This window comes from Archocentrus centrarchus, chromosome 6 (genome assembly GCF_007364275.1).
Source record: "Archocentrus centrarchus isolate MPI-CPG fArcCen1 chromosome 6, fArcCen1, whole genome shotgun sequence".
Taxonomy (NCBI): domain Eukaryota; kingdom Metazoa; phylum Chordata; class Actinopteri; order Cichliformes; family Cichlidae; genus Archocentrus; species Archocentrus centrarchus.
The window spans coordinates 34540697-34554429 of NC_044351.1; the positions used below are offsets into that span (position 1 = coordinate 34540697).

The window sequence follows — 13733 nt, forward strand, 5'->3', positions numbered from 1 at the left end:
CCAAACAGGAAAAGACCACATGAGCAGGATAAAACACAGAGGCACAGCACGACTGAGGGAAAGACTGGACTAGGGTTTAATCCCGGGATCCGGTATTCCCGGGAAATGCGATCAGAACCATTTCCCGTTTCCCGGGAAACGTTAGACGGGAAACCGGGAAAAAAGTCGCACGCGTTGATTTGACTTTCAGAAAGAAAAGAAAGCTTCAGAATGTTAAATTTAAGGAAATATTGAGAGAAGGGTTCGTTTAATGCGAAAAGCATTACTCTTCATTTCAGGCACGTTCAGCCTCCGTTTAAGGCTTCAGCCTTCATCTCAAGCGTTTTAATAGAGGTATTACACAGTTGTGCTTTTTTCCTCTTTAATTTGTTGAAATCGTAGGCAATGTGTTTACCCTAAGGTATTTTGTATTATATAATTTTATATTATATATTGTTATATTGCATTATATAGCCTATAAAATATGCCTGCCCTGAACAATAAAGAAATATCTGTTTAACTTCGAGTGTTTCTTTTCCTCGTTTGCAGCCGCTTACTAACAATCATGAATTAGGATACGGGCCTAATGTGTGAAGAAATTATCATGAAATAGATTGCTTTAACATATTTCACTTTTAAAATGGAGTTGAGTAAAATGTATATTTTTTAGGCTATAAGGATTGGCCAGTTTTTCAAAAGACGATTCACAGCGAACCTACTTTAACCCTCAGACACGGTGTTATAAATTTGTTGTTGCCAGAATGGCAATGACCAAGTCGTAGTGCATTACTCAAGGCCCTGTGTTATGTCATATTATAGTGTAGAACGGTAGTTAACTTTTCAATGACTATTACAGCGTTCCACTGGTGGAGATATAGCGCAACAGATGTCGCCACGACAGCGTGGCTGAGCCTTTATCAATGCTGTGGAGATGAACCGTATTGTTTTGCACCAGCAGTTGTAAAATAGCTTGTTATAATTCCATGTACAATGGAGGAATATTCGAATTATATTTGTTAAGGGAGTGTTGAGGAACGACACAACACCGCATAGCTCGAGCACTCGAATGTCGAGATGTAGGTTTTATTGCGTTAATCAAGCCGACGTTACCCCCTACTGGGCATAACAGGACATAGCTGGAAAGCTACCTCTACAATATCACAATAGGTTAAGGCCGACACAGGCTACAGAAGGCCTAATTAAAATAAAAAAATAAATAAACTTTTTCCCGGGATTCCCGGGAAATGGCTCGTCATTTCCCGGGATTTGGTTCATGTCATTTTCGGGAAAAATATTAAACCCTAGACTGGACTATTTATACACAACAGTGTAATGAGGAAGGTGCAAACACGAGGGCAATGAGACACAGCTGAACTTAATCTAGACAATGAGACAAGGAAGTAAAACTAAATGCAGCACACAGATAAAAAAAACAAAACACAAACAGTAAAGTAACACAAACCAAAGAACCAATGAAAGCATGAAAATCAAAATAATAATATAAGACTACAAAGTCAGAAACCCTAAAGCAACCAAACAGATCATAAACAAATCATAAAATTCTGATATACTCATCTTCTTAAGCAGTTTTCGGTCGTCATGTTTTTCAGCAGGTGTTTATGGGGGTCTGATAAGTAAAATTATGTTGATGTGCTTTTATAAAACCTCATGAATTTCAGCCTCAGTTCTTCGAAGGACACGTCAACACCAGAGTGTGGAAGATAAAGACCTTAAAAGTCTTATTAGGAATTCAAAAGCTCAAAACCTAAATGTATTATCTGCCCTTCCTGGAGTGAAAGACTGGTCACTCCACAGGAAGCTACGCTGACACAAAGACTTTAGTTATTGTACATATTTTCTTACATCGTACCTGTACCGTGTATTTGATGTTTCACACTGATATGCAATGAAAGGCTTTTGATGAGTGTTATGATAAGTTTGTTTTCATGCAGAAATCTTTCAGGAGTTGTAGATTAGTACAAAATACAAATACAGTTATTATGTAACAACTGAGAACACATCAAGAAGTACAAGGATACATGTCGGAGTTGTTTTCTTTATCCCATCCTTCAGATGAGAACACAGTGAACCTCTACACCATCACCGAGCAGCCAGACTGTCCTTGAGGCTTTTTGTTATTCTCCTCCACAGGGTTCAAACGGGCCTCACAATTTTTAGCGAGTCTCATAACACAGTGAGATTTTACCATCTAAAGAGGTTAACAACATCATAGCAGGCTGAGGGAGGCAACAATAAATTAAAACATGACCGAACCGGCTCAGGACATCTGTAGCTATAAAATGGTGCAAAAAAACCCGTAAACATGTTTTTTTTTTCTCTGTATCTTTTATGTTTTATATTCTCAAATGCTTATTATGTGATGTACATATGCTGTGTATTACATTTTATATTTTCACTGCTTTTCCTGTTCTGCCCCTGAACTCGGTCATCAGTGCTCTTTAACCTTTTAAAGAGGTTTATCCATAAAAATACAATAAATTGTTACTATGTTGCTGCAGAGATGATAAATACTAGAAAACAAACACAAACCTCCATCACATTTTACATTTCGTGCCTCTAAATTACAGGAAGACGGTGCCGCTGTCCCACAGCAAACAGAGCTAAATACGGTGTTTCCAATTGTGCGGTTATGGCGGGTTGCCACTCTCAGTGGGTGTTTGGATAACCAAACACCCACTGAGAGCTGCCGGAGCCTTGCAGCTGGAAAGCAGAGCCGTGAGCAAACTATTTACACAAGATAATGACTTCATTTTCTGCTTCTTGAAACCTCAACCCCTGCGAACAACTGGCTCCTTAGATAAAAATGAAGCATGACTCTACAACTGCTCGGCCCATTTCTCACTTCAGATTGATCCAGGGCCTCATTTTCAGTGACAGTTTAGGTGAAAGCCAGGCTAAAATGTGTAAACTAGTGTGGTGTTTTCATCCAGTCAGCTTTAAACTTGCTTTAAAAGTGCAAAGAAATGTCTGCACAGTCGACTGTCCTTCTGCCCCGAGCTGCAGAATTAGATGTTATTCAGATGTTATTAGTTTAAAGCAGTGAAGTTACCTGATATTTACCATACTTTACTACTTTAGTTACCTGACAATAAGTTTCACGTGGCTGCGGAGGAACTTTGGTCCACTCTTCTTTGCAGAATTGTTCTAATTCAGCCACACTGGAGGGTTTTCCAGCATGAAAAGCCTGTTTATGGTTATGCCAAAGCATCTAAATTGGATTTAAGCCTCAAGCTTTGACGAGGAAACTTCAACACCTTCATTTTGGTTTTGTTGTTGCTGTTTTTGTTTCATTTTTTTGTTGTTTTTGAGCCATTCAGAGGTGGACCTGCTGCTGTGTTTCTGATTATTGTCCTTCTGCATAACCCGAGTGAGCATCCGGACATGAACTGATGGGCAGACGTCCTCCTTCAGGATTTTCTGGTAGAGAGCAGAATTCATGGTTCCATCAGCAGCAAAGCAGCCCCAGACCATCACACTCCCACCACCATGTCTGCTGGTCTGATGTTCTTTTATGAAACCCTGTGTTAGTTTCTGCAGATGTAACAGGACTCAAGCCTTCCAGAAAGTTCAGCTTCGGTCTCGTCAGTCCACAGAATATTTTCCCAGAAGTCTCGGGGATCATCCAGATGTTTGTTGGCAGATGTGAGACGAGTCTGTGGTGGTTTTCTTCTTCGGAGCTCTCCCATGGAGGCCGTTTTTGCCCAGTCTCTTTCTGATTGGTGAATCATGAACTCTGACCTTAGCTGAGCCAAGTGAGGCCTGCAGTTCTTTAGATGCTGTTCTGGGTTCTTCTGTGACCTCCTGGTTGAGTCGTTGATGCGCCCTTGGAGTAATTTTGGTAGCCGGTCGTTCCTGGGAAGGTTCCCCACTGTTCCAAGTTTTTCTCCATGTGTGGATAACGGCTCTCACCGTGGGTCTCTGGAGTCCCAAAGCCTCAGAAATGGCTCTGTGACCCTTTCAGACTTTTTAAAAACAGAGTCAGGTAAGTTTGGATAGCTCTTTTTTTCCTTGATAAATAAACTCCAGTTTTCTTTATCTAATATTAAAATTTGCTTGATGATCTCAAACATGTGACAAATATGCTAAAAAAAAATAAGAAATCAGGAAGGGGCATTTTTTTCACTGCACTGTAAGTTATACACAATAATATAACCTGTTAGCACCAACCTGCAGTAGGTGTAAAGGTAGGGCTGGCGGGCAGCTTGCAGGGGAGCCCAGATGATGAAGCCCAGCAGGGCAAAGGGCAGGGAGGCGAGGAGGAGGAGCAGGTACAGGGGCGCAGAGATCAGCACGCATAAAGTGAGGAAGGAGCAAGGTTCCTGGGAGCGCTGACGCTTTTCCAGCGAGGTGGCCACGCAGGAGGCCAGGAGCCGGTCCAGGAACCAGTAGCAGGGAAACACCAAGCTCCACGACAAGCCATCCAAGAAGTGCAGACAGGCACTGGAGTACGGGGTGGTGTGGAGGACCATCTCTTTCCTTCTTTCTCTCTGTCACTTTCACCTCACACGTCCACACCCACATACACTCTTAATACAAGCAATCACAAAATCTCTTCCACAGATTTCATAAGCAGAAATAAATAAAAAAGGATCAGACTCAAATGTAGACCCTCCCCCCTCTTTGGAGAAAGGAACACTACATGGTTTGGATGATCTCTATCTTCACAGGAATGCTTAACTCAGTCGCACTGCCCCTCCCTCAGTAATTACACCCTCCACAGGAGGGGTCGAGGAGCGCAGTCTGGAGGCAGGCGGTTGCCATGATGAAAGTGTTTCCCTTGATGACGGATCTATGATTGCGAGGGCTCAAACCACCTCTGGAGGGGGCATCCACTCGACATCAGCATTTCCTCCGGACCTGAAGAAAGGGAGGACATAAAAAAAAGGAAGGGTGAGGAAAAAGAAACAGGAAATCAGTAATCGACTTGGTTCTGCTTGGAGTGAAACTCGTACATTTTGGAATGTCTGTAATTGCATAATAACTACATGTCCCCACGGGTGCTGGGAACAGGCAAGAATTACAGCTGCGATTTGTCTGCTCTAACAAGAAGGAGGTCCTTTATATTCCCAATAACAGGATTACAGGATGCATTTTTTTTATTTCAAACATCAAGCAGCTGGTCAAAACATAGTCACACTATTGGGGTTGAAGTGGGTTGTAAAGTGGCTTGCAGCTGGACGGCAATATGGGCAGGCTAAAACAGATTAAATAGTGAGCTCTGTCACTTGGATGTGCAGAATGCCATCAGCTGATGTGGGTCAGCACTGAGATCAGCTGATCTGAGCTTCAGCCTAAACTGCATCCTCACTGGAATCGATCTGCAGCTGATGGCAGGTCGCTTATGGACATTCAAGGCTCCAGTTACCAATGCAGCCTTTTTATGTATCCATCACTCTCATTGGTAGTCGCTTCAGTCACTCACCTAGAAGTTTAGAAAAGCCCCGCCCACTTCAGGGTGAACGTAGCTTAACCCCACGATGCTAACGTAGTGTTACAAACTCAGGTTAGTGCTCTGGGGTTACAGCATGTGTGTGTCCCTCATGGAGAAAGTGGGTGTATACAAAAGAGTGACTTAAAAAAAATTGTGTTTGAGTATTTTTCAAAGCATAAATATATAAACTAAAGAGTTGACAGATGAGACGATTTTAGCAACTACAAAGTTGCTTCAGGTGAAACCAAGAGGTTTGTTAAAATTCCACCCACTGAAATTATGAGCCTGCTGTGTTTAAATAATTTAAAGTCCATGTTTAAATAAGTGAAGGGCTTTGGAAAGAGCTCATTGAATAATTCCTGATAACAAAAAAAGGATGGCAGCAGAAATGACCCTACCCACTTCTTTCTTCCTGTGCACAGACGACTTAACCAGAAATTACAGTCCCTAAATGCTTTTTAACAAACTTTAATATCAACACAGGAAAGAGAGGGAAGAGAATCAATCCCACTGACATGAATAAATAATGACTACATTAATTCATTCATGTCAACAGGCGAGTTAAGAAGACAAAGAGAGCGCTGACCTTGGTGTGACCTCATATGCCCGACAGGGAACAACCCATGCTTTTGAATTAACATCTGCTGTGCAGCAATATTACTCTATAATACATCAATCTTCTGAAACCCCGCTGAGATATTCATGTTACACACGATCCACATTAAAGCAGAAAGTAGGTGAAGAAACCAAATCAATGAAACGTTTTGCTCCATATTTGGACTGCGTGTTCACACCTCCACAGTGGCCCAAACACAGCACAGACTTCATTTTTTCATCTCTTTAAGATGGAAGGTGTTTGGACCCAGACATTAATTTTAGAGGTTTTAATGAAGAGTCTTTTTCCAAAATCCCAAAACTCCCGGGAGCAGAACAGGAAGACTTTATCCAAACCAAAGCAATAATCATCAGGAGCAGAAACATGTCACCGAGAGGGGACGACTGAGACCATATGTACACACAAGGGTTAATGAGACAATAGGAAACAAAACTGAACACACTGCACAAGGACCAAAGGCACGCCAAAATAAAACAGGAAGTGGCAAACACAGAGACCAGGACTAAGACACATGAACAGGATGATTAAACAACTGAGGCACAGTCGATGGTGCTAAGGATGAAACGCAGAGACAAAGGCAAGGGTGGACAAACAGGACACGAGGAACTAAGATAAACTCAGAGCTGCAAACCCAAAATAAACCAAGAACCTAACAGAGGTATAAAAAAAACGCTGCGTCAGTGATCCAGCACCACGACATGTCTGTGGGAGCCATTTGTCTACTATTTTCTCCCAAAGTGAAGCTCTTTTGTCAGACAGGCTCATTCTCTCTCAGAATAGCCTCCTCCTCCATCCTCTAATCTTCTGGTGTATAATGAAAACCTTTGCATACAGCAATGATTTGTGTTATGACAGAGGAGCCGCCTGTTCGGTCAGACGCTGCCACGAGCTGACTTCCTGCTGTGACGGTTGACCTGAAAACAGAGATGACCTGCTGACTCAGCCGTGGGCCGGGGGGGGGGGGGGGGGGGGGGCATGACTGCGCTGTTTAATCGCTCGTCCTAAAGTCTAACATCTGCAGGTCAACACTTCAACCTCCTCTGTGGGCCAATTCTCACTGGGCATACGGAGAAAAGTGGTGGCACCTTTCAGGATTAAGCCACTGTTCTCTGCAGAGAGAGGAACACCCCCCCCCCCCCCCCACACACACACACACCTGTTAGCAGCTGTGGACTCATCCACACTTTCACTCAGATGTAGTTTCAAAATGATCAACACCGTCGCAGTTTATGGATGCAGATCGTTCACCAATAATTTAGCACTGCAGCACATTAACACTGAGGCTTCAAACCATCACTGTGGCATCTTTCAAATATAAATTATGGTGTAAGGTGGTTCTGCTCACTTTCATTCTTAAGCTTCTGTCAGCAGCAGCCACACCCAGACAAAGCTGAATCTCTCACCAACACAGAAGAAAAGGCTCCCAGTCAGATGTTGGGATTTTATTCTGAAACAAGAAAAAAAAACGATTTATTACGTTCCAAATATTAGAAAAAAAAAAAGCAAGAAGATAGAAGATAGCAGCCTCACCCCATTCATCCATGCAGCCATTCATCCATGCAGCCATTCATCCATGCAGCCATCGTTTTAAAACTTTGTAATGTTACGACAAACTTTACAACAGTGTTTGCTGCATAAGAAATATGATGGATGGTAGTTATTGACAGGGCTCAATCATCAATGAAACTCTGATATTTAGAATAAGCAGAGGAGAGAGCAGCAGAGAGCAAATTAACAAAAGGCAGCACACACACATGCACACACACACACACATACACAGACTCTAATCCAGACAAATTCACTCACTGCACTGACTCCATGCTGCCTGGCATTTAAGCTGCAATTTGCAGCCGCTGCTCATTAAAATGTGCTATTTATGTCTGCTCGTTTAAGGTTTCAGGGAAAAACGAAATAGAAAAAATAAAAACACGTGGATAATTCAAAACTCACTTATGCAAGAACATCTTTTCTGTCAGACCTGCTCACGTTCACCAGCCTCTCACCAGCTGCATCGAGTCAAAATGGGCAGATTTACAGTTATCATAAGTCAACTTGAAACAATTAAAAATTAATTTAAAAAAAACTCATTTAAAAGCAGCACGTGATGAAAGGTGTGTGTGTGAGACGGTCATAAAGGGATCTCAAGAGAGAACAGTACAGCCTCCAGTAGGTTAGTTACACTGAGGAGGTGCTGCGTGACACTAAAATGAAGCAAATATGGAAAATTCCAATGATATGCTGATAAAATCATAAAATTTAAAAGTCCATCAAAGAAAGCCTTTTTAGGATGAAACTGTGTAATGATGATTAGAACAGATATTTTCTAGCTTTGTTTCCTGATCATAACTCATGAGTTTAGGTGAAAACATTAATACTCTCACCACTGGACTCACAGCACACCAGGATCTTTGTTTAAAAAACATCACACTGTGAGAACGTCAGTGAATGCTGGTTGTTTCAAAGAAGCAGAAATGCTTTCAGATACTTTTTTTGTGTCTTTTTCCTGCTGGAAAACCAGCTGTTTTCTCACAATTTACCATGAAAACAGCCACTTGATGCTGATTACAGGCTGAGGTTGTGAAGTGAAAACACCATGATTGTTAAAACTAAAGTATCTGCACTGCTTTGATTACTGAAAATGTTCCACACGTCCCACCATCTGAGCGTGAAGACAATCTTTAACTCCAACACTTCTTTGACGCTCCTTTAGCGTTCAAACCTTCGACCCTGCAGCCTTTAAAAGCTTCCTCAGATCCTGTGAGGAGTTGAAACAACCACACCCAGAAAAGCAAACCTCAGTCACAGCTCGTGTGTCAGTGACCACAAACTGTCACGCTCGGCCTTATCGGGGGGGCTCAGCGGTGTGGACTTTATGGCCAAATACACGAGCTTACAGGGAGAGACGGAAACAGGACAGAGAGGACGTCAGCAGGCATTTTAGTGGGAAACACAAACGCACATTAAGGCACAGACACAACATAAAAACATGCATGTATGAAGTCAGCTTGTACCACAGAGAAATCCTTTGTTAGAGGAGCTGATATCTGCTAATTAGAGCTTCTGTTTAAAATCCTGCTGCCACTGAGGTTTCAGCACAGGATCCATGTCGACTAACGAGGACGAACATTGTATCTGTGTTTCCACCTCGTGCTCAGGAAAGCTCGAATTTACACAGTCACCCTCGTGTTTAATGGCAGCACTCAACTCGCACTTAAATAAAATCTACAAATCAATTTTTGTTCCATAACAGGCTGCAGGGGCAGGTGGCAGAGGTCAGGTGGCCAAACAGCCGAATCATTTTAATAGATCGGCTGCACTGCACGAATGGGTTGTGCTGTGGGCCAGAACAATATGAAATAAACCAGCTTTGTTATTGGGACGCCATCTGTGAGCACGGTACAGAGACACAGGAAGTCCTGGCTGAAGGTCACTTCCTGTTCCTCTCCAGAATTTTAAAGTGTGCTTGAATGAATGGAGCTGAACGTGTTGCATTTATATTTTTGTTGTTGCACTTTCACCACAGGGCCCCCACTCACAGACCTGATGTCCTATATGTGTTGTAGAAAAGGCCACAGAGTCCACATTAGGAGGTGAACTGGTGGCACTGGCATCATGCAGGACTTTCATCCAGCAGACTGGGATTTGTGTTGGGACTGGGATGTGATCGGAAAAATCTGACAGCTCAGGTGGAGTGCAGGATTTTTCTAGAGAAAAGCTGCTTAATTATAAAATCAAGTCAGTAAAATCTGTGAATAAAAAACTTTAAAAAGTCATATTTACTGTTAAATCTGAGGAATCTGCATGTACCGCACCACACTCTTTTTTCTGATCCACACTCAGCTGTGAGCAGCAAACTAACAGCTGGCTTCTTAGACATGAAAAGTTTGGTTACGTTGTAACAGACGCTTTCACAGCATTAAACACGTTACATTTTAAAAAGCTAATTTTTGTCCAGGTTTCTGCCACTCATACGAGTTACATCACTGAAGACCTGATGATGCTGATGAACCAAAGCAAGCACTAAATCATACTAACAAGCAACTGATCATTACTGTTGATGCTTTTTATGTTAAAAATGTAATCTGTGGTTTAATATAAAAATATGGACTAATGCAGCTGAAAAAACACTGAAATATCACATTGAACTTTAGCGAACACTGGTGTTCATGTGAGAAATATTTTCATAACCATACATTTAAAATGACTCTTAAGTTCTGAGCCAAAGGACAAACTATGTGACCTCGATGATTTTTTTACTAAAGTGGCCTTTTAGACTCTTTAGTGCCTCCTGCCATTAATGAATCATCGGCGAGTGCCCCGTTTTACATTAAAAGGATGAAATCTTGCAGCGAGTGTGCGATGTCAACACAACACGATGAGTGGTGCTTTAATCAGAGAGCAGTGTGGGAGTTTAGACAAAAACAATGACACTTCAAAATTACCTTCACTCATTTACATACATAATCACCAAGGTGAATAGAAGCAAAATATCATTTATGACGCAATGTGGGGGATACGTGTAACAAAACCCTTTAAATCTTAAATCCTGTACTTCATGGAGCCAGCATGCTTTTTAATATTATACAGGGAAACATAAAGCAACGTTTCCTCAGAATACATCACACACACTCAAACCATCACCTGATGGGAGGCACACCTCGCTGTACCGTGAGCTCATTAGGACGCACTGATTGGCAGCCAGCATGTCAGTGATGAATGAATCTGTCAGCTTGGGAAGTGCAGTTTGTTAAAGTTCATCCTTTTATTCAGAGAATTCCCCCCTCAGCCCCGATCGATGCGTCCGTCTGGACAAACAGGAGAGAAACTGTGTGTGAGCACCAGCGGTCTGCGTGGACGATGTGGAAAGTCAATAATGTCGTGTTCACTTGTGATTGCTTGAGCTCATCAGCAGTAAGCGTGTGCTCCGTGAGGCACGACCCATCGTGTGCTGGCAATGGATGATTACTGACCTCGACTGCTGAATCACAGGTCTAAAAGTATCCGAGGCTCCTCTCTTATTCCAGAAATAGAAGGGACCCCCCCCCCCCCCCCCCCCCCTTCCCCCTAAGGGTCAAAAACAACAACCAGACTAAGAAAAACAGGAGATGTAAACATAGAGACTCAAAAGGAAAAGCAGGGATGCAAATGACCAAAATAAGTCAGTTCCAATGAATAATACATAAATAAAATAAGCAAATACATATAAAGAAAACAAATGTTTCAGAGATGAGAAAATAAAACATCAGTGTGAGTTTTGTAACTGTTCAGGTGTGTTGGATCAGGGACACGTCTAAAACCTGCAGGACACCGGACCTTGAGGCCTGGATTTGAGGATCCCTGCCCTAAACTCATCTTTCATACTGTCTATGATTAGTCCAGACACAAAATAGCTACAAGTGAGACACCAAATGTTGACAAACAGATACAAATTGGCCTATTTTTGACCCAAATTGACCGAAACGGACGTACAAAAGCTCCAAAATAGACATAAAACATAAGATCTGAAAGATGTGCAATATGAGCAGCAAAACTACCAAGATAATTGGCTATAAAAAATAATGAATGAACACAAAGAGACAAAAAATGTGACATGAAACGAGAAAAGATGCAAAACAGCCCAAAGTTGGAACCTTGGCCCCCCCCCCCCAGGTTTTGGGTGTATTATGTTTCTTCCTCTTTTCTCTCTCTGAGTCACAGGCGGAGTGCTGGGCAGGCTTCTCCTCCAGGTGGAGTCATTTCTTTGGGTCCTCCTTCTCACACCTGTTCCTTATTGTTGTGTCCACCTGTGGATATTTAAAGACTCGATGGTGCCGCAGTTCCTTGTCAGATTGTTAACCACTGTGGTGATAATCAGGGTCCCTGTGTGAAAGCTTCCCATCTGCTAGCTTTTTATTTTTCTCAGACCGTGACCTGCTCATTAAACCCGGTTGCCCCTGCACGGCCCGCTCTGGAAACCGTTGTGCGCACCACCAGCCACTCACTGCTGGAAAGACTCACCTACCTGCCTACTCCCCACTATCGCGCTCTCTCTGTTTGGAAACCCGCCTGCTCTCCTCAGATCCCTCAATTAAGATGACAAACATCTGCTCACAGTAGCTCACAGATACTTCCACACTGTCCTTAGTCCCAGTTAGCATTCTTTTTTCCTGGTTCAGCTTCTGCCATCAGTTCTGCCACGGCAGCCTCCGGTTTGCTCTCAGAAATCTATTCTCAGCCTAATGACCTAAAAATGAAATCAACCATAAATTGATGCAAAATGACCCCAAAGAGGAACAAACTGATGCCAAACACAGTTTATGACACACGGGTACAAAAGGACACAATTTCAATCTGCATAATTTGTGTGTGTCTCTCAGTCTGGGCGTCTTGGTCTTCAGTGGGATGACGGAGGAGCGTTTTACACGTCGTGTGCGACGGTTATTTTATAATCCGCCCGTGACTGTTGGAGAGCTGCAGTGGCTGAATGGAGCCTATCAGTGATAAACGCCCTTTTGATATTTATGAGAAAGAATAGAGCTCTGAGTGACACACAAAGACGAGACGCACACACCCCCACTACACAAACAGCCCAGGGGTCTGTGCTGAGGCAACAGTGATAGGAGAAATAAAGCCATCTGGCAGAAACCAAAATAGTGTAATCACAGCCTTTCTGCATCTACGCGTCTTTTCATTTTCCTCACTGTCACTCTTTTTGTCTCGTCTCCGTCTTCTGGGTTCATTTCCTGCTTCTGGTTCTCACACGCAGCAGCCTGTGCAGGACCAGCACAGACTCACAACTGCACGCAAAGGCCGGTGACGTCGCTCTGCTCACAGCATGCTGCGGGAGTGCTGTTGTCATGGTGACCTAGTCACATGCACTTAGTAACTGTACTACTGTGGCCGCCTGTCACTGTACAGGGAGCACAGACCTGACACAGCTCCCACTCCCCCATCCATGCTCAAGTCTTTTATATAATGGGGGGGGGGGCACATGTATGCTGCTGCACTGAAGCGTGTAACATCATTAGCTCATGTTTCATGGCCCATCAGGTGCTATAATAGATGCTAGTAACACCCAAGGCCCATGCCCCCCCCCCAGATGATTGTTTTTCAATCAATTAAGAACTGTGGCTACATGTTTGTATCAACAACAACACAATCTAGGCTGAAATCAGGCCTTTGGGAGGAGTTGGGCAGAACAACAACTCCCATGAGTGCTTTGACTTTTCTTCTGGATAAGCTGTCAAATTATTTATGATCAGCTGGAGGAGAGCCTGCAGCTGCTAACCTCAATAATTCACAGCAGCGTTACAGTATTGCTCATCTCAGGACCTTTACATGTGTGTCTGTGTGTGACGCATTTATGTACAGAGCTGTGAAAAGGTTTTAGGCACTGGCAGTTTTCACACTATGAATCAAAGACTACAATACTATGAATACATGGCTGTGATGGACTGGGAAAGGATTTTAGAGCTGATTTCTGCCGTATTCCTGACTGGTTTTAAAGTGGTTTGGATCTGGTTCACCGCTTTTAGACTAGTTTTGGATTTGATTACACTGATTTTGGACTTGGAGCTGGTTTAGGACACTTTTAGCTTGGTTTTGGACTTGGTTTGGAGTTGGTTTCAGACTGGATTTGAGTGGTTTTTCAGGCCATTTGTAGACTGGCTGTGGACATGGTTTTGTAGACTGGATGAGACTGATGGG

At 42.9% G+C, this 13733-nt stretch overlaps 1 protein-coding gene across 1 annotated transcript in view; it reads right to left on the minus strand.

The window, feature by feature from the left end:
- smpd3 (sphingomyelin phosphodiesterase 3) overlaps positions 1-13733 on the minus strand; it is an 82988-nt gene that overhangs the window by 41563 nt on the left and 27692 nt on the right. The window contains exon 2 of the mRNA XM_030731701.1: positions 4168-4857. Within this exon, the coding sequence (XP_030587561.1) occupies positions 4168-4469 (302 nt within the window). The 5' untranslated portion in view covers positions 4470-4857. The remainder of the gene's footprint in view (positions 1-4167; positions 4858-13733) is intronic.